Genomic DNA, 21797 nt, shown 5'->3' with positions numbered 1-21797 from the left:
TCTCCCATCATCCTGGATCCCACGTTCTGCTGGTGCAGTCACAGGGAAGGAGAAAACAGAAATGTGGAAGGGGAATTTTAACCTATGAAAGGGGACCAACAATTTCAACAAATAGCATGGAAATAAAGCTAATATCACATAATCATAATCACTCACCTAAGATTTTCAAGACTGAAATAAAACCTCAACTTGCCTTCCTTTCTAAGACTCTTTATGGGGCAGCATAAAAACAGAAAGGGAGGGGTTTTCTTTCACTTATTTCCGTGCTTTTCAAAAATCAGGATGTGCAGCCCACGTCCTGCTCTAATTTAACCCACACAAAGTTAATGTTTGCTAGTTAAGTTTGGGAATTAATACTACACAAACACAATGTTTCATTAGTACTAATATGGAAAATGTGACTCAGTTGTACAAAGGATAATCACTTCCCCTGTTAAACCCAGCCCTGAGCATTGTTCCTGTCCTGAAGGCACAATGACAACAGTTACACAATCAACATTCAATCCCAGGGCAGCAGATGATGGTGTTGTGTTAAATCAAGACACACAGAGATTTTAAAAATCTTTTTATTATTGTAGTGAGACTGCAACATTATCTAAATAAACTTTTCAATCACTTTTACACTCCATTTTCATCATCAAGGGGATGTCACACAGTATTCTGCAGCCTGCACACTTTATAGCAACAATCAGTGTTAAAAGGCCTTTGAAATGTGTTTCTTTAAAAACATTAATTACAAATCCAAGTGTATATTAAAGCAGATTTATTCCAGAGACTCACTGACAAACAATTGAACGTGATCTGTCACAGAACAAGCCTGTGTGTGCTCACAGTAACTCTGGAGTAACCCTGTCCATGAGTACTGCTGGGAAAAATAAGAGCAAGGATTGAGGAGTGTTGGAGTAGTCAATGTGAGACAGAATTTAGGCCACTGGTAATGACAGTCAAATTTTACTTAATTCTGTTTCTCACCAGTTAATACTTAAGGCAAATTTTCTTGTGTACTTATTTTCCCAAGCTACAGTAACTATATAACACAGTTCACCATACACTGAACAAAGAATTTTATAATCTATGTAAGGATGTGGCAGGAAAAAAGAAGATACATTGCAATTATAACTCTCACTTTTCTACTCAGAATGATGAAACTCACATTTTCAATTTATATTCCACAAGATTATTGACAAGTCCAACCTTTCCAGTTTTATTGGAAACGTTATTTTAGATTTGAACCAAAAAGTTTGTGCAGTTAGAGATGTCCCAAAGCTGAAGCTCCTCCAGGAAGAAGTGTAGAGCACATATCCACAAATACTCAAACATAAGGAGAATCCAAAGTAGTTTGGATTAGATAAGTAGACAAGCCACCAATTACATTCAAAGGAGAGACATTTTACAGGATTTTTTTCACTACAACATATTAAACTTCAGTAGCTCCAAAAAGGTGGGAAAAGGAAGAACTTAATTTTTTAGCCCAGACTATTTTTCCCACGCCACAGTCTTCAATTTGCAAGGGCAATGTCACTTTTACAGCTCCCCAGCTGTAAAATTCCTCATCAGTAACACACAGAAAAGATACATCTGACACAAGAAACAATCATGCAAGCAAGTACTTAAATACTGAAATGCTGGCACACAAATGGGAGAATATGATTTTGGTGGCATCCTTAGGGTTAGAAGGATCTAATGAAAAAGCCAGAATTTTGGCTTTTTGGACTATATTGTTCATCACACATTCAAATAACAAACAAAACAGTGACTGGGCCAGCAGCAGCAGTGTCCTGCCTGTCCTGCAGGAGCCCACCCTGCTGCTCCTGGGATATTTCTCCCAGCCTTTGATCCCATGAGCCAGGCAACACAAGGCAGAATTTAGTTCCCAAGCTGTGCAGGGAGTGCACACTTAAAAATGACATGAAACAGAACACCTTAATTGAAAAAAAGGACATTTCATGGATTTTTGGAATGTCAGGAGAGTAACATTTGTAAGTGAACCTGTTACAGATTCCACTCCAGACAGTTATGAAATGACATTACAGTGAACTGATCTAAAATAACAGGAATTTTAAACTGAAAAACTGGACTGAGAAAACACAATGTTCCAGGGAAGAACTGTGTGCTTTGTGATCTGTGTTTATTTTTAAATATATTTATAATTTTATATTATACAGGCTCAATCATTTATACATATAAATACAACAGTACTGAAGTACTATAAAGGTTTGATTTTTAGAAGTAAATGGACTGGACTTTTACACAGGTATGCAACTCTTTCAGCACACTTTAAAATCTGATTCCTGCTACAGTTGAAAAAGTTGAAATATTCTTGTATAATTTTATCACAGGCTTCTTTCCCCTCTTGTGAAAGTGGAGACAATTCTATCAAAAAGAAACAATACCACAGTTCTTAATTCTGACTTCGAACACATTTAACAGTATTGGCTCAAATCACACAAATCAGCTGTTAGAGTGATCCAAGAGAAAGATGTATTTTCACACAGTGGAAACTCAGTGTGACAACCCAGATCAGCTGATAAACATGAAATTCTTACTCCTGTGTCACCTCCTCCTTGGGTTGTTTGAGTTCAGTCAGTAACTCTTTCCCAGCTTCTCCTGCTTTGGAGGCAAAGAGAACAGCTCCCTGTTTGAAGCCCAGCAGCTTCAAGCTTCTGGCATAATCTGCATACACAGCATGGATCAATTTATGTAAATGAAGCATTAAGGAAAACACAAATTAACAGCACAATGAAAAAACTCAGAATCCTTTTTCTTCCTTCTTACTCCTTTGCTCTCCCGGTGTGAAATGCCTGTCAATTCTGTTAATCCAATATTTTTCAGCACAAATAAAGAGAACAAAGTTGCTTTAAATCCTACTGTTGAATGATTATCAAGCAATGTGTAGAGTGATATAAACTACAACAGATACATTTCAGATATGCATAAATACCTACCATGACACAATGGCATAACTTAGAATAGAAACTAAAAAGTAAATTAAGGTCAGATTATAGGATTTCTTTGTTAATTAGACTCTGAGTTATCTACATGACTTATTAGTGGTTTTTTTTATTTACAAGCTGACATCAGTGATGACTCCACAAACCAGGATCAGGTCTCACATATGTAATATTATTATGCATTATTATTTATTGCACACAGACAAAAATTTCAGACACTGCTCAGTGTTTCCAGAACACCAGGTCAGATGTGCAGATTTTAGTGAGCAGTTCTTCAGACACCTTTTATGATACTTATTGCATTTTCAGCTCATTGATAGTGACCTTTAATTTCTTTGTTTGCACTGTCTCAGAACTGACTCCTTCAGAAAGGATGTCAATCACTGAAACAATATGATGGTGTACAAAGGGTTTCAGTAAAGGGTTTTTTTTTTCCTGACATAAAATGTTGAAAAGGTAACCGAACCACTGATTGCACTATACAGGCTGCAGCAATTATTTCCAAGAACATTTTATCATCCCCTCTTTCCTCTCCTATCACTGTATTTTTTTCAGTTTTAGTTTGTATTCCAGACCTCAGACCCCACAGACCATCAGACAAGGTAATAATGGAAATTACACCTTTTTACTTGTTTCTTTATACTTCCCTCAAGCTGCACAACCTGGAAAATAAAAGCTGGAACTCCTATTTCTGGGTAGACTAGTTCATCTAACATTGGCTCACACATACTCACTGTATATGACCACACAGATGCAGACAGGATTTCAAATAAAGGATATTTGTATCATCATTAACTTCAAATGCCCCGTACTTCAGACAAGCTTCTACAAATAAAGCTGCTCTGTCAAAGTACCTCATGCTGAGAAATGGGAAAAAAAAGAGAGAATCATTTGTTAGGATACAAACCAGGAAAGTATTCCAGGACATTGCACCAAAACACTTGCACAGAGTGCAACTTTCTTACATCTTCCCTTGCACTCAAATAACTTGCACTTGATGCAGTTTGAAAGATCAAGGCTCAAGTTACTCAGAAAAAATCACAGTTACTACAAATCCTTGCTGCTTGGTCAGTGGGTGCTTGCAATCTTAAAGCAGTAAATTTAAAAATGTATCAGTTGCAGCCTACAGAAATGATGCACTGTAGAGGTTGAAGTTAATTCCAGAAAATCATGCTGAAGGAGAAACAAATGTCAGGAACTGCAGAGCCCCCCTTGACGTCTGAGTCACTACATCTTGTCTGATTCTGGACAAAATTAAATACAGGTTGTGCTGTGTCATCTTTACCTGTGCAACATCTCTGCCACTCTGGTAAAGCATCCAAGGGACAGGAGGACAAGAATGGCCTTGGACTTCTGGTTGACTTGTGGAGAGCAAAGGTGATCCACCCACCGCTTCAGCACGTCGGCACATTCCTCTGAGTTCAAACGCACCTTGGGGAGATGGGAAAGCCAAGGTGTCAGAAGGAAAAGCTGCTGAAACTATCAGTTATTAATAAAAAGTACACCTATCCCTTGAATTAATACAACATAAAGGAAGTTGAGAAATATCTAGGTATAAAAGTACTCCCCTCGAGTCACTGAATTTTTACATGTGATTAACATTATTTTTACCCCAAGCTTTTTAAAGTCCCAAGTATGAAGAAGTTAGAAATCTTCACCCCTTATTGCAGACTTAAGGACAAAACACCTTTATTTTTCTTAAAAGCAGGATTCACTCATTTAGAAAATCTGAACGCTTTCTTCAAAATTTGCCACGCTTTCTTCAGGAAACATAACAGAAACTTCATCAGAGACAATGAAAAATCCTTACTGACTCCTGCCCATTATAACGTGGGGAGGTAATGCTGTGTCTAGGCAGTCTTACTGTAATTATGTCTGCAAAACAAAACAGGTGGTGATGCAAATTGATGAGTGTGCTAAGTTTGAAATGAGCACACATCACATGGAGCTCAGCACAAATCCACTGCCTAGTTACTGACTTCCAGAGGTGGATTTGTAGATCATTACAAACTTTGTACTGCTGCAGCTATGTGCAACTTCAGAAACCATTGCTCAAAAATTAGAAAATTGAGTATTCCAACCCTTTTTAGGACCTTTTTAGGTCCTTTTTGTGGAGTCAAAAGCTGAAGAACCTGCCAAAGCTGATTCAATGGATTGGCTTGTTGGCGCTTAAGACATGGGAAGAACTGATGATGATATTTCAAACCGATTTAACTTTTCAGTTATTTAACTCTGGAGCACTTCAGCACCCTCATCAGCCTTCATCCATATGCTGAGGAGGTAGTTTGGCAAACTGGAAGCTGGGGAATGACACACCTTTGCCAGCCAAGCTGCACGATTCCACTCGCCGTAGGTCTGCAGGTAGCGACAGGCGTCAGCAGCCTTGTCGATGAGACACAGCAGCTGGACACCCTCTGGAGAACAAAAACCACTCCAGAGAGTAAGTTAGAGGAAAAAAAGTGTGATCAGGTCATTCATCCCCCTAAAAAAAGCATCTCTGTTTCCTTCTCAGCACACAAAGATGTTGAAAACTCCTAATTTCTGGGTGTCAGCTATCAGATCTTTTCCCACGCAAAGCTCTCATTTATATTTGCTCTAAATAAAAATCACAAGGGGTTCACAGGATTTCTCATCATAAAGAGATAACGGTCTTTAAATTAAAATAAAGGATTAGCCATGAAATGCATTTACTTAATTTACAATGTTGTCCACAATACTGACAGTGAAGTGTTACTTGTCTACTGAGTGGAAAGTATTTTTCCAGACAAGTACAGACATTTGTACTTTCTCTGCATGTCTTTGAGCACTTCAGTCAATTGTTATATGGTGAACAACTCTTGTTTTGAAACAAGGTCTGAACCAAAAAGGAAATCAAGTCCATATTTCATCTTTGTAACAGGACACCAAATTTTAATCAATGCTTTAACTGGAAAAGTGGAAAATACACACCTTGATGTGCTCAGCCTCTTTTCTGCAAACAACTGCCACAAGATTTACCCCAGAAGTAACTTTTCCAATGAAAATGAATCAAAACCAGTTGAACTTTATAACTGAGTTACTGATTATTTTGGGGTTAACTTGTGTTAACTCAAAAAGGTAGCACAAGCTGTAACATATGCAGCATATAGATCTACTACAATAAGATTCTCTGCTCCCCTGTTTCTATTGGCAACCTTAATAATGATCAGAATTACTAGTTTATAAGCAAATAGAAAGTGATATCTTACCTGCAAGCTTTCCATTGGCTATCATGTTGGTAGCTACCAGTTTAATGGTGCTTTGAGAGGGACCTGATGAGGTGACAGTTGTGACCAAACAAGCTTTGAGTGAATCACAGTAATAATGTGCATTCTCTGAACTGGTTTCTAACAACAGTTGCACTGCTCTGTCAGTCTGGCAAGAGAAAAAATAGAACTTTGACCACAACATATTCACTTCTGTTTAAAAGTCTTTTGATTTTTATCCTTTTTAAGACATTGGAGCAAATGAAAGTTATTCTAAACCAGGCTATAAAAATATCTACTGGTGTAGCAATAATTAAGATTCTATTTCAATAAAGCATCCACAGTAAGGGTAGCACTTAAAACCCATCATGAATATACTGTAAATTAATATTTGGAATTAATTTTTATTTATAGCCATTTATTTCCTTGTTTACTTTTGTAGAGTTATAAAAGGAAGAGGAACATTTAAACAGATAGGGGAAGAAGAAGAAGAAGAAAAAATTCAAATATTACCCACAAACCTGGCCCAAGAGGAGAAGTTGATCAGCACATTTCCTGGTATGATCATACGTTGATCTCTTCACTTCCTGGAGATTTACTCTTTCCAGTTGGAATTTCTGGATGAAGGAGGAAAAATATTTTAAATGTAAGTCTACTGTAAGAAATAAAAAAAGCATTTAAAAGACATGTAAGTATTTTGAGAGTTTTTGGAACACCTCCTGGTTTTAAGTAACAGGGAATGACTTAATCTAGAGTGGTATGTCACTAAAAAAACTGAAATACGTCCAGGAAATGCTCTAGGATAAGAGGGTTACAACGCTGAGTGTTTATTGTGCTGATGACATTCTTAATAAATTTGTTTTTGAACTCTTTGAAATACCTGGAAGTAGGAATTTTCACACAGTATGTCATAGCAGATATCCAAAGGATTAACCAGCTGTTCCTGAGGGACTGCTGTGTCTCTTGGTTTCTCAGGTTTTCCCTGGCACAGGCTGTGCAAATAGTGGGCAGCAATAGTCCAGAAATGCAGCTCAGATTCATCCCCATACAGCCTGAGAAGACACAAATCAGGATGTCAAATAGGTTTGTATTTTTTCATATGTCACATAAAAATACGACACATCTAATTTTTTACAAAACCAATGCATTCTTGTGGAGATCACAAGTACTTTGCATTAATGGGACAAACTACAAGAGAAGAATAAGGAAAGTCAGAACAGCAATTAAACTCAGGGAATGTTCAGCACAGAAATATGTGGAAATTGATATTTATTATTATTTTATACCTAATCACCAGTATCCTCTTTCAACCAAAAGTTACTAAGTTTGAAAAACATCTTTGAATACAGACAGACTAAAATTAGTTCAGTTTAGGCAGAAGAACCACAGGGAACAAACACATTTGAAATAAAAACCAGGCCTTCCTCTGTTTGCATATAATCTATTGTGAAAGTTCTGATTGACATTTTTGGGCTTTCCACAACTAAATGTAACACAGTTGGCAAAACTCCATTTGTAAAAGTACCAAGACTGAGGGAAGTTCTCTGTATCCATTAAGCAATTAAAATTATGTTTCAGAAAGGTAAAATCTCCATTCTTGGTCCTAAAAACACTCTAATCCATGGGTGACAAAGCAGTTTAGGAGTTAAAGAACTGGTTGAGTATCTAAAATTTAGCTCATTCATATGCATTAAGAGCATCAAGATTTTACCAGGAAACATTTGGTAAAATTATCTGAATCTCTACTACCTGGCAACCAGGAGACATCTTTGCAAGAGAGTGAAATCTGGATCAAGCAGAAGTTTCTTTATGTCACTGCAAAAGAGAAGGCCATAAATAATCAATAAAATGCTGTGCAAGTTTTTTTGGCTGGTTGGTTTCAACACAAACAGGTTATATCACATACAAACTGAAAAAAATCAAACCTCAACTTCCTTTCTGAATTAAAATCTATGAAAACAGTTATATATAATTTGAGATACAACTGATGTCAAGGAGCAAAGTCCAGTGAGTCCATGAGGAACTCCCTGTCCTTGCAATAAAGGGAAACACCACAAGGATGTATAAAAAGCTATAAATTAGTCTGCAGTAATTCTACCAATTCCAGTATTAATTCAATTACTAATAATTCATAAAGGATACATATGCATGAATTTAGGTTTCCTACATATGTTTCAGACTGGGTAGAAATATGCTGTTACCTTTTCTCTCCTACTAAAGGAAGCTTTAACTACAATTTTCATGGTTTAAATGGAATGTCAAAATCTGTTTGCTGTGCAAGTAGAGCAATGTGCATGAACATTATTCTGAAATATATCTTCAATAAAGGATTTTTAGAATTGTTTGTCTTTTCTTCCTCAGAGAAGAATTAAATATCCTAACAAACCCTGAAGTATTTAAGTAGCAGTGCCTGGACCAACATCAAAGAACCACACAATCCCTGGGAAGTACTGTTTAAAAAATTCCAAATCCTCACTGGTCAGTTCCAAATATATATTGACACTAATCAGCATCTTTAAAGCACCAATTTTAAGAGTTATATAAAAATTAACTTTGTTTAAAATAAAAGCTGTCATGACTCAAGCTCATCTTTAGAGAGGCAAAAAGCATTCTTTCTTCTTAAAGCTGTGAATTGCCACAAACTTCAGGTTTTTTGCCTTTTCAGAATTCTGGACATTACTCAAGTAATAATAGGAAAATTCTTACTTGGACAATGAATTCAACTGCTCTTGAAGAAGGTTTTTAATATTTTCATTCTCTGGATAATCTCTGGATTAAAAAACAAAGTAAAAAAAAAGAAAAAGGTTTCTTATATTACCAAAATGACAGAATTATCTGAAATGGAAGTAGTAGAAAAAACACAAGAACATATAAGGAAACAATCTTTCACATTTTTATGGTAAGCCACTCATGAAAGATTCTTTGGTTCCTAGTTCCAAAACAGTAATGCAAGACTGGTTTTGCTTTCTCTCAATCTCAGAGCCAGTGCCAATCTTTCTTTTCCCATTTTTTTTTTATTCATTAACCTTAAAATTAATGAAAATGACATTGCCTGGAGCACCATTCTGTGCCCACAAGCAGTACCCAAACACAATACAGGATACAAAATGTGTTCCTGTGAAGATGTACAGACAGGTCTATCAGATTATCAGAGTATCAATTCCAGTTACACTTCAGGAACCAACTCTGACCACTATATTAACTTCTAGAACAAAGAGAACACACCAGTATTAAAATAACCTGTAAATGACCTAAAAATATTGCCAGTACCTTAAAGCAGAGAGCAGTTTTCTATAGCTACTGAGGCAGTTTTCAAGTGCTACTGAAAGCCAAAATAAATAAAATAATTGACCTTAAAGCCTTTTCTATTTATTACTTTTAGCAATAAATATTGAACCTATTATCTTTTTGACTGTCCTGAAGATTGAGAAAACTTATATACCTGACAGTTATTTGCACAGAAAGACCAATAAAGTATGTAGGATTTAAAAAATAATAAGACAAGTATTTCTTCTTACACATCCATTATATCCAGAGAATATTTCTCATCCCATGGCTGATGCAACAGGAATGCTTTTAAAGCTAATGAAGCCCTTGGAACAAGCAGATAGGGACACCAGGCAGGTTCTGAAACAAAAGGAAAAGATTCATTTTGGAGTGGTTAATGTGCAATAACACTGTGTTCGGGAAACAGAAAATGTCCCACCTTGTTTGCCAGCAGAAGAAAATCATAAATAACAGTCTTTTCATAGCCCAGGTTACTAGATACAAAAGCTTATCTCTACACTCAGGCAAAAACATTTCATAGAAAGAACAGGGTTATCAACCGTCCTCTAATGAGAATTTCAGGACATTCCATATTGGATTTAGCCACAGACTCCTGGAATACATTACAGTGGCATGAAGTAGAGTTGTATACAATGATTATTGCTATTACAGGGGCAAGCTGGAAAACAAGGAAAGCTGTACCCAAATGCATGGTTAGTTTTGCTTTGCCCCTCTGGTTTCTAAGGATGTTGGGAAGTTTAATACCTGTCTGTCTTAGCAGAGAAATAAGATGAAAATTATAGGATTAACTGCTGTCGCACAAATTTAAAAGTCAGTAACTCTGTATTCAGTACAAGGTTTGGGTAAGGAGTTTGACTGAGGAGTAAAACAAGCACCAACCAGCTACATTATTAAATATTCAGAAATTCTCTGCACTTTGTATGCACTGAATGGTGTAGGAATCCAGTAAATGTGATTCTGTAATTAAAAGATCACCAGAGTGTAGAGGCAGGACAGCTAAATCACAGGCAACCTTACAGCTGCCACATCCTAACTGAAGTGTGCTTGGTTTTACAACATTAATCTTTACAACTTAATATTACAGGACATTCATTTGATAGCAAAAATAGCTGTGATAAATTACATGTTCTCTCAAGCATTCCACACCACAGCTCCCCACATCACAATTTTCCAAATATGTCTTAGAATCTACATTAAGGGAATCTAATGTTTTAAGGAAATTCTATGAGTAAAGGTAGGATCGACTCAAAGGACAACAACAAAAGCAGTTATTTGGAACATTAGTAATAAAAAAAAAATGTAGCTTAGTTAACTAGTTAAATATTTAATTTCCCTTCTTAAATATATGGCAAAAAAGTAAAAGAGCAATGTGAGAAATGCAATGACTCAGTCTACAAACTGCCTTTGATACCTGAAAAAAATTCAGAAAAGACATTTTCACACATTACAAACGTTTCAGAATCATGTCATGAATGTCAGTGATGTAGGTACTGATAATTAAGTGATGTACCAATGTTTTTTAAGTCACCTTTCCAGATTTTCTGCACAAAAAGCTTTTATTATTCATTCTAATTCAGATAGTCAAAAGTATGGATGTTTTTTTAAACAACTCACATGACCTAAGCCTAAAACATTTATCTGTATCTTCGAAAACCACTAGAGAGGCATCAAAATCTCTACATGTGATAATTTTTTGTTCTAACAGAAATGCTGAACGTTTTTATTACAAATTACAAGTGCATTTTACCTACCAGCTGAGAGCAAAATGAAATCACCATACCTATGAGGTCCTGTTCATCCATCCTGAAGCAGGAGGGTTTCATGGACAAGTCCAGGACTCGGATACATCCATCATCTGATGCCAGGACCACCTTGTCAGACGTGCACCAGTCCACATCCAGGATCCGGAAATTCACGTTCCTTCCACTCCTTAAACTGCTCACCATTTGTACCTGGGGAAGTTATTTGTCATTTTTAGTAGGCTCTCCATCACCCAGTCTAAGGCTGTGTCACACACCCACGAGGCACAGCTCAAAATTCACATTAAAAGGTGAAGTTAGTTGTAAATCATTTTAATAACGGCCCTTTCTGGAGAGCAGGGAATTTAGAAACCTTGCAGTAGGTCACGTGGTTGCCCTGAAACAATACTTTTCCCAATTTAGAGGTGAGAGAAAAGATCCTTTTGAGCACAGCTGTACAGCTGCCTTTTTGTTATCTTTTCTGACCTAAAATTTCCATGGTGAACTGGTGGGAATCTACATTCCCTCTTTAATTCCAGCCCCCTGATCCAGCACATGTGCATCAAGGCCAGAGTGAGGTTCTCATTAATTAACTCACGCTCTTCATTAACATACAACTTTTTGGTAAATGCTGAACCTGTCTAGAAATACATTTAGACACAGTATTAACAGAACTTTATGGGAATGGGATGGTTCATTGTCCACAAACAAAAGAAGAAAACAAAAATTAAATTGTGCTTTTAACTGGTCAGTAGTTGGACATTTTGTAACCCTTCTGTAGCATCACAGGACATGACAATTGTTAATGTAAGGAAACAGTAGCAAGAATTCCACTGCAATCAACATTCTGCTGTTTCCTTTCACCTGTTGTAGAGCAAAGCAAGGAGTTAGAGAGATGTAAGGTACAACAGCTCTAGGACACCATTATTTTCATGAGTGAGAGAATTAGGACTGGTTGTAGGCAAAAGCTGAAGTCCTAAGGAGATGATTACATCTATAATAGGACTGAGATCATAAAATAGTACTACAGATTTCTGAAAGGTTTTCAGTTGAAATCAGTTGAAAACGTGATTTTAGTTTAAAATGCTTTCATGTAGGAAACTCGTTTGGCCTAGAAAAAAAAGAGGGAGAAATATCTTATGGCAAAAAAACTATTCAAATGTGCTTCAAGGAGAGACTCATGGGATAATATTCTACTCTGCTTAGGTAATTCACAGCAGTTGTTCATATCTGCTGTCCAACTCTTATCACCAACAGATTTCTACACTGCACTAATTAAGTACCTGAGTTTGCAGCTGGTGCTCATCACATAGCAAGAAGAAAAAAAAATAAAATTCCTGTTTCACATCCTCATAACCTGAACTTAGTCCAGGGGGCTCACTTAAAACACTACAATTATCTTTCCTTCCCCATGGTACTATCATCCCCTGAAAGACCTATGAAGCAAACCCCAAAAGATTTGGGAACATAACTACAGAATTTCAGAGTAAGGTGAGAAGCTAGACAATGTCAATGAACAAAATGTCTGGTTTTCTGGTATTCCCTAACAAATTAAATCTATTCTTGCCTATGCACAGAATTTAAGAGACCTGTAGTAAAAGTAACCACTTGTCCACAGATTAAATTCTAAAACTGGGGACTCCCCATTAAATTTTCAAGGTCTGCCTCAAACCCATTCCAAGAGAGTGACAAAGAGGAACTCAGACACATTGTCAGCTTTATGAGTGAAAGGTACTTTTCATTGATGGCAGCTTAAAAATGTTTTATAGGAAGTAAAAGTCTTCTGAGAAAAGCTGTAGGACTTCATCATACAACTGTCAGCAAGAAATCATGACTCTGTAAAACTTAATCCCTGATTTTCAGAAGTAAGAGGTGTGCTTTGAAAATAAGTGCAAATCAAACCCCCAGGCACCCACCTCTTTGGAATCCCAAATTTCTGCCCCATCGTTGTACATGGCAAGAAGTTTTTGATTTCCTTTCCCTGGGGCAAATCGGATTTTCTTCACCCAACTCCTGTGTGTGGGGATCCCCCTGAGAAAAGGGAAGTGTAATATTAGCATCAATCACTCTCCACCTCATATTGTGGGCAACTAAATCCTTCCCATGAACTCTGCAGGTCCTGATATTGCACAGGCTGAGGAGGAGAACAACCTCTCTACCTGTATGTGCACACACAAATAGCTACACAGATTATTAAAACTAAGATGATTAAATGTTTGAAATAAATACTACAATACTTAATGTAAAAAAAGATACCTAGCTGGTTTTAAAACTTTCATTAAATGTTACTTCTTCTGAAAACACAAAAGCTGGAATGCAGAGAACTGTAACACAGTGGGAATTTTCTGAATTTTTATTTCAAAATGCTTGAAATTTTCCCCTCAAACACCTCCTGCAGTGAAGAACAAAAATGAGGAAGGATGAAAGAAGCCCAAATTCTAACACTCATTACATCATGTTTGACAGACTTGATTTGCATTCATACCTGGACACTCTGGCTTTCAAATCCCAGAAGTTTAAGTTTCCATCAACATCTCCAAGAACCAGTATATCCCCTTTCCAAGCAATACATGTAATGCTACCCATACTTCCCTGAAAATATTTAAGAAGCAGAACAAAATCTTGTGGTTAATAGAGACAGACATATGAATAAACACTTCAACATTGGTTTCAGCATTTAAATAAAAATATATGACACAAAAGTCCAAATTCTACTCAGTTAAAACAGAAACAGTTCTATCAAATATAAACATTTATCAAGTCAGTCATATTTGCTTCAAAATGCTTCAAAAGAGATTTCCTTGTAAAAAATTTTGGGATTAGAGCAACAGAAATCACTTCTCTGTCTCTTGTTGCAAGGAAGCACCTCATAAATCACAACAGTAGCATATATTAAAGAAGGAAACAAAAATAACAGAACACCTATTTCTAAGCATCAAAGCCTTCCAGAACAATTTAAAAGAGAAAGAATTCTTCAGAGTAACTGGGAAAAGAACAAACTTAAAACTCACAGTTTTAAGTCCTCCTTATGAAACAAAATCCCTTAACAGAACAGAATCATGTTTCAATAACTGCCTCTGTTATTCAACATTTTGTACATGTTTTACTAAAATTCTTAAAAATATATTCAGTAAGTAATTTATTCAGAAAGCAAGTCAGGACCTGTGAAGATTTCAACTTGTAAAAAAAAAAAAAAAATCATTTATTTCAATAATATTTTCAACAAAAAAATGATAGGATTGTGAAAACAGAATTGTTACAGTTTTGAAGTTGGAATTTGTATTTCAGATTTCAAATTACTGCATTAGTGATCACTTGCTGCTACAAGGCATATCCTTGATTTTTTTTTCGAGCACTCATAGCTAAGAAAAAAATTAAAGCATCAATGATACAGAAAATTTGGACTCACATCAGGAGGAATTCTTGCACTGTCTTTTACTGAGTTCCCTTCTACTGTGAGGTGATAAACCTGCCCATCAGCACCTGTAAACACAAAGTGCTCTCTGGCAGAAATGTTCTGGCTCAGCTCCGATTTACTTTCAGCTTCCTGCAACAAGCTTTAAAAGGAACACAATGAGACATAATTATTTCTTTCTCGAGATGAGAATTGCAAGGCAAATTCTATTTAGTGCAGACAGGCAGCACAAAAAAATCCCATATATCCCTTAAAGCAAATTATCTAGAAGCAAGAGTGAAAATGTCTGGAGTCAAATAACAGTTTTACTTCAAGAACCAGGTAACCAAGGGGCTACAGACACACCTGAGAGCAACTTCAAAGCACATCAAAGTCCCACATCTAAAATCTGAAGGGAGGACCAAAAAGTTGTTTTGCCTGTTACATACTCAAGAATCAGTTCAAAAATATTCTGTTCCCTGGCCCAGGGAACAGAAACAGTTTTTCTCAGGGTGGAAAAACAACCAGTGCTGTAGAAGAGCATCAGATCAGAGAGAGAGAGACCTGATGACAGAGGATTCCACGCTGGTCACTTCGGTGTCTGATGCCACCGTCTGTCGGGCCATGGCCTCCCGGGCTGCCAACTGCTTCTTCCTCAGGCTTTTTAGGTTATGGGAAGGTGACCATTCCTGTGAAAAATTGTCCAGGAAAACAGAAAAGACAAATGTTTATTCCCTGAACTTACTGCAGATTTATAACAATTTGTTTTCTATGATCCCTCCCTCCACCACCCGAGGGACAGACCAGGTTTTTCACCAGTGCCTCCCTTTTGCCTCTTTATGATGAGAGATGAAAATGGTGACAGATGAAATGGTAAAGCACTTTATATATATATATGATACAGATACAGTAACATTTTGCCACAAAATTTTTCAAAGATTTTTATACTATCTCAACTTACCACACTTGATAAGCAGTAACAGAATTTATTCCTTACCAAAGCAGTTGCTGTGGGGAAGTTTTTAGACATTTCTCGGAGCAGAGTGCAGGTTCTGACATCCCAGATCTCCAGTGGTTTGTCTTTAAATACCACAGCCAGATACTGCCTAAAACAAATGAGAATTTACTACAGCAAAAGTAATCATTCCATTTTAGTTTGAGCACTTTACTGCACACGTATTGTTCATATCAGCACTCTGGAAACCCTCAAAAACCAAGAGGAAACAGAGTAAACTAATTCAGCTCAAATCCCCCTCTGAAGCTTGTGATTCCCTTGAGCTACTGAAGAGTTAAAGAATGTCTGAAAAAGAGTCCTCCTCAAAGCTAATACACAAATTTCTGTCAGGTGGTTCTGCTCAGTTACTGTGAAGGAGACCAGGGAAGCAGTTCAGAGAAAGCAGCAGCACCTCTGATTCGGCCATGAGGCCTCTTCCTAATCCAGGAATAAATGAACATTAAACCACCTTCCACTTGTCAGTTATGTCTTCAGACTGTTCATCTGTGGAGTTACACAAGTATAACACCTTTAATCTACCACTTTTCACATTTAACTTGAAAATAGAGAGGCTGTGCAGAATATGTACTTTCTGCCACTGCAATTACCTCTATTCAAATGAATTATCTCTATTCTTTCTTGTTCTCACTCAGCACTCTCTGCTCTCTTCATCTAAGCCCGTGACTGCTCTTAATTTTTAATGTGTTAATAAGACCATTACGTGTTTGAACTCTTCCAAATTCTCTGAAATGTACACATACTTCTGAAAATATTCCTATGCAAGCTAGAGGACATTAATTTTTTTCCTCCACTGTAAAGAAAAAAAAAAACTTCTAAGATTTAGAAACAACACCTTATTAAATTCAACACCACTTTAATTTCATTTAGACAGGAAAGGGAAGTAATCTCCCAGAGTACTACTATTATTATTTTTGATACTATGAAGACCAGGGTCTCCTGTTACAGGCCTGAGCTAAAAATAATGAGGACTCGATAGTAAACAATTTGGTCATTTATCAGCTGACTTTTCAAACAACTATATCTCACATCTGGTTTTCCAGTAAACAATTATTATAAAGGTGTGAAATAATCAGAAAAACTAATAAACCTGAAAAATCATCCAATTTTTAATACCAAACTTCCTAGTTTTAAGTTAGGCTTAAGTTACAGAAAAGAGAATTAACTCATAACAAAATCAAAGTCGACAAAAAGTGTTCAGCACTTTTATTCTCCCTAATATTATCAAAATGCCTGTTTAGTCAACACAATTTTTATAAGAAATAAAATATTAAAGACTGATCTGGCAGTGTGATTGGATCCTGAAGTTACAGAGTCAACCACAGAAACACTCACAGCTTTTGCACTCGGAATTAATATTGTGAAGTATTTTTCTCTTGATGCTGTTGCACATTTTTCTATTCACCCTGAAGTGCTTTTTTTTCCTAGAATCTCTATGGTGTCATGAGGATCCTCATGGAGCAGAATAAAAAATATAAACCTCCCAGGGCTGCTGCACTCACTTCAGATGAGACACCTTTATCATTTCGATGGCCGGCTCGTCATTGCCTCGCTCCCCACGAAAGGCAACGCTCCTGCCTGGAACACAAACACAGCAGAGGGAAAAGAGAAACAGTTACCAAACTAGATATAAACATGGAAATAGTTCATCAACAATTCTGTTTGCAAACAGAAGTAGTTTATAAACCAAGCCAGAACATCCCCAAGTAACCTGACGTCTCTTACATTGTTCTTGTCGTTGTCGACGTTTTCCTTCTCTTTCTTTCCAGCTAAAAGAACAAACCCTAAGAATTTATAATCTTATCCCCATAAGAATTTATAATCTTACTCCCAAAAAAATCTTCACCCACTTGCACAAAGTGTTGCAGAATTACAGATGTTACACATATCATTAAAAGGAATAATGACCTACAAACACAGGGGTACCAGAGCATCTCCTCTGCAGGTTTCATTCTCCTCAGCTTTCAAGGAAAATTCAAGCTTTTCAACTTTAGCTACTCTTGTGGTTGCCTGTAGCTAAGTCATTTATACTAATTTAAATGAATAAATCTATATACTAATTATAATGAATAAATCTAGTTATCAAGAATGCTGGTTAGAGCTCTCATGTCAGAGGCCAGGCTACAGAAAATCTTTCAGCTCCTTCTCATTAGTGATGAAGCACTTGAGGAATTTTCTTTCATTTTTTTGGTTCAGAAATGTAAATGTGAATTTTGTCTTAGTGTTTGTAAAGTAAACACAAATCAGCACAGTTTTCTTAGCCCTAAAATAGAAGGCTGGCCACACAAGTGATAAAAGAAGCAACAAGCAAACAGTTAAACTGCTATGCCTTCCTTGAAAGCTTTAAAGAAGAAATGTAACATTTTTAAGCAAACCACATGCTAAGGTCTCACTTCTGTTTATAAATGTTCAATACTGATTTACAAGCTGAGTGCCCAGGCAAAATCCCATTTTACATGAGATTAATATCACAATATGTGTATCTTTTTGGGTTTGGTTTTAAACAGATGAACAAAAGACATTATATGGAAAAAAAATTAAAATAATGTCATGTTACAAGAATAAACTCTTTGTGCAGCATCCTGGAAATATAACAATTGAGTTTTCTCCATCAGCTTAAAAAACCCCACTAAAAAAAAAATTGCTTTATTCTACATAAAGTAATTCAGAATTAGCCATGTATTACAAGATTCAGGCTCTTCAATTAGAAATTAAGTGGCTCCAGGTTTTCACATTCAAAAATAACTTAAAATTATTGAAGTGCTTCCTATTTTGGGCTAATTTCCCCAGTTACACCTCCTAGTATTGTGCAAATACTGAGTTCAATCACAAATATGTTTGTCACCTATTATGAGGCCAGAATAGTTGAAAAACACACACAACCTGTTCATTTTGCTATCAACAGTATCTTTTAAAAAGTTATTTATTTTTAACCTTACCAGTTCTTTCTGAAAGTATCAGATTTTATCACTGAAATACTTATTTTACACACATTCACACAGTCAAATTCTGGCCATGGGCCTGACCTACCTGGAAAAATTATCTGTTGCCAACAGGAAGCACAATAAATGGCTCAACACTATTTCAGGTGCACGTGAAGCAGTGGGTGCACACTCTGACAGTACACATTTGGAAATACATGCATTTTGTGAACAAAATCCACCACTACCACTGGTGCTCTGTGACTCCTTCTAAACCCCCTGACACACTTATTCATATTTTTTTTTAATCAGTCCAAGGCACAGATGTTTCTGCAAACGTGCTGGTTCAGGTCTGTCTGTGGAGCACCAGACAAAACACAAGGACAGAAGAGCAAAACCAGTTAAAACTCTTCTTTACTGTTTCATTTTTTCATGACAACAGGAAGAATAAAAAAAGGAAACACCTCACCTGTTGGGAGGTCCACCAGCTGCAGCTCATTCCTGACCAGGCCCAGATTGTTGGGTGTTGATGTGGCAAAGGAAATGAATCCAGTCAAGCTTATCCACTCAATCCCCCTGGGATCAGAAGGGAGTACATGGAGCACGTCAGCCAAAATATTTCAATGGCCAGAAAATAACCTGAAGTACAATTAATCTTTTTTTTCGTGCATATTCTTCATAGCAAACAGCACAGAAGTGATTTTCTGCACTTTGTGGAAACATTCTATTTAAGTATAATAATAATAATAAGGTATGAGTTTTACAAGTATGATGGAAATATAAAGTTACTGAATTAAATTAAAGAGCAGCTTTCTTTTCAGACCACACTAGTTCTTCTTTGGTTAAAGCAAAAATTTCAGCTAAAAGCACTGTCAACTTTTGCAGAAATCCCTCACACAGAGTCAACCCTAGAGGGGACTAAAAGCACTGCTCTGATTAAGTCAGTGGTTACTATCAGACAACTCAAATTGGCCAACATACAGAGAAATATTTATATGGATAGCAGGGCAGGAGGACTTCATTCCTTCAGTCCACTGAGAGGAGAGACAAAGATAATAAAAAATAGAAAGGCCCTGAAGAGATTTTAAAGGCTATCATTAAAAAAACGAAAACCTGGTGATTTTTTTTATTCTTTTTGCTCACTCCAAGGCAGCTCCCAACAAAATTACCTCAGAGTGCTGCAAGGATGTGAAGTTACACTGCGGAATCCACAATATCTTAGAATAATAGCCCAGAGCAAAGAGGACAGAAAGTGGCACTAGGTGGTACTGTTCCAAAAGGAGATCATCCTCCATCCCCATTTCACTCACACACCTTGTGCCTGCAAAAACTGCTGAGTGCTTTATCATCTTGACATTATATTGACATAAATCAAGGAACTAATCTAAAAGAAAATTGAGACTGTTCTTAACACATACATATGCCCAACTTAATTTTAACATGGATAAAAGGATTTAGGTTTTCCTCAAATCCTTCAAACACAGATCATTTAAGAAATGTTTCCAGGACAACCAAGTCTTCTGTTACTTCAATTGTAAAATCATGGTGTGCTTTGCAAGAATATATGTGAAATATGAAGGAGATAAATACCAGTATTTATGATTTAATGCCAGTAAATCCAATTCACATTGTATTAAGTAGAAGTTCCCCAAATGTAGTGTAGAGGGGTGGAAACAAAAAGCACTCCCACAATATTTTGCACACATAATTTATGGCCGTATTCATTATTTTAGTCCAAGCTTTAAAAATATGGGAAGCTTTATCCCTAAGACCTCAAGAAAAATTAAAAATTTAAGACCCAGCCTTTTTCCCAGCAGGACCTATGAAAGTTCAACCAATAATTTCAATCCAAACGAGAAGTACTCGATGATTAATTGAAACATTACAGGAATGACTGAACAGGAATCTACAACTGTGGTAACGTGTGACATTGCAAGTCTCCAAAGGGTCAAAAATACAGGAAGCTTTCTGAAATGGAAGAAATGGGAATTCTGACACCTTTCCATTTTTTATCTGCTGCTCCACTATGTTTTTTGGAAAAAGCCCAGGAACTCCTAATGCCTTGTTACTGCTGGTAGTTATTCACCCTTCTCCTTCAAAGACCTGAAGCATTTTCTATAGTTTTCATCAGCTTGGGTTTAACGGGGCAAATCCTTTTTCTCTGCTGCTGCCTGGCCATCTGTCAGTACTAATAAAAACCTACAGAAACCCCAGACACCCATCAGCAAGAGGAAACCTTAGCTTGGCTAACTGTTTGCACACCTGAAACAATATCATCTTTGTCACTGTCAGACAGGCAAACTGAGAATGTGAAGACAGTGGTTTAAACTCTAATGAAGGACACCAGTAATGCCTTCCCTATTGAAACAGCTCCATTTCCCCAAAAAAGACATCTCTGCCCTCCAGAATTAAGGGTTACATACAGCTGTCAACTGTTGCTCAGACTGAATCCACTCTTTAAAATTATAAAATTCAGGGATTCTGTACATTCAGCTTGTCTCAGTTACTTCAGAAGTGGGACTCAGTTGTTCTGATTAATGTTTCCAATGCAAACAAATTACAGAGGGTACTGAAGGGGATAAAAACACAAATTATTTTTCTAGTTGGGAATGGATTGCTGTGACTTTATGACATGGCAGCTGCTACTTAAATCTAAGGATTATAAGAAAAAGAGCAAGATAAAATTGGAAATAAAACCATATATGGGACCAAAGTGACAGTAGATATTTTTCATTCTAATTTCTCTATTCAAGGAAAGTTTTTTTTAAGGAGGTGTAGAATGTTTGCAAAGCAGTTTACCAAAGGGCACTCAGCTTAAATCCAAATGTTGAAGCAACTTCAATTCAACTGCTAAAACTTAGATGTAATGCCATATTTCCCACATTTTGCCTGCAGGCCATAAACATCCCTGTTACAATCAGTGAGATTTTAAATTTAAAAATAAAAGCTGTTGCAGCCTTGAACTTGCTGAGCTTCAGTGCAAAAGAATGAGCAGCACTGCTCCAGTCACAGCAATCTCTCTATCAGGACAAGGAAAAGCAGCACTGAGAGGTGCAAATGTGCCACTGGACCAGAAGAACACTGGAGGCATTTTATTTCCATGTCCCAAATATATTCTCTGCATTGAAGATGGATTATCATCTCCTGTTTTGCCACAATAGCTTAGACTGGTCCATGGAGAACGGGGATCAGACTTTGGTATTTCATGGTTCTTCTAATTCCCTTCAATAATAAGAATTATTGGAATTCTCTCTAGTATTTACTTACA

General features: G+C 36.7%; 1 protein-coding gene across 2 annotated transcripts in view; it reads right to left on the bottom strand.

Moving 5' to 3' along the window:
• Nucleotides 1-548: 548 nt before the first annotated feature.
• Nucleotides 549-21797, bottom strand: part of WDR11 (WD repeat domain 11) — a 39807-nt gene continuing 18558 nt past the window's right edge. For both annotated transcript variants that reach the window (XM_027746488.2, XM_027746489.2), the window contains exons 12-29: nt 18999-19105; nt 17111-17186; nt 15594-15702; nt 15161-15285; nt 14612-14759; nt 13688-13794; nt 13119-13233; nt 11244-11415; nt 9694-9802; nt 8882-8944; nt 7925-7990; nt 7056-7227; nt 6697-6792; nt 6179-6344; nt 5268-5365; nt 4237-4382; nt 3732-3811; nt 549-2700 (exon numbers count right to left, since the gene is read on the bottom strand). In XM_027746488.2, the coding sequence (XP_027602289.1) occupies nt 2543-2700; nt 3732-3811; nt 4237-4382; nt 5268-5365; nt 6179-6344; nt 6697-6792; nt 7056-7227; nt 7925-7990; nt 8882-8944; nt 9694-9802; nt 11244-11415; nt 13119-13233; nt 13688-13794; nt 14612-14759; nt 15161-15285; nt 15594-15702; nt 17111-17186; nt 18999-19105 (2113 nt within the window). In that variant the 3' untranslated portion in view covers nt 549-2542. The remainder of the gene's footprint in view (nt 2701-3731; nt 3812-4236; nt 4383-5267; nt 5366-6178; nt 6345-6696; nt 6793-7055; nt 7228-7924; nt 7991-8881; nt 8945-9693; nt 9803-11243; nt 11416-13118; nt 13234-13687; nt 13795-14611; nt 14760-15160; nt 15286-15593; nt 15703-17110; nt 17187-18998; nt 19106-21797) is intronic.

The sequence above is a fragment of the Pipra filicauda genome, unplaced genomic scaffold (assembly GCF_003945595.2).
Source record: "Pipra filicauda isolate LSUMZ 115617 unplaced genomic scaffold, ASM394559v2 scaffold53_size3534045_pilon, whole genome shotgun sequence".
Taxonomy (NCBI): Eukaryota; Metazoa; Chordata; class Aves; order Passeriformes; family Pipridae; genus Pipra; species Pipra filicauda.
Note: the sequence above shows the minus strand (reverse complement) of the source record. Positions and strands in the feature narration are given on the sequence as shown.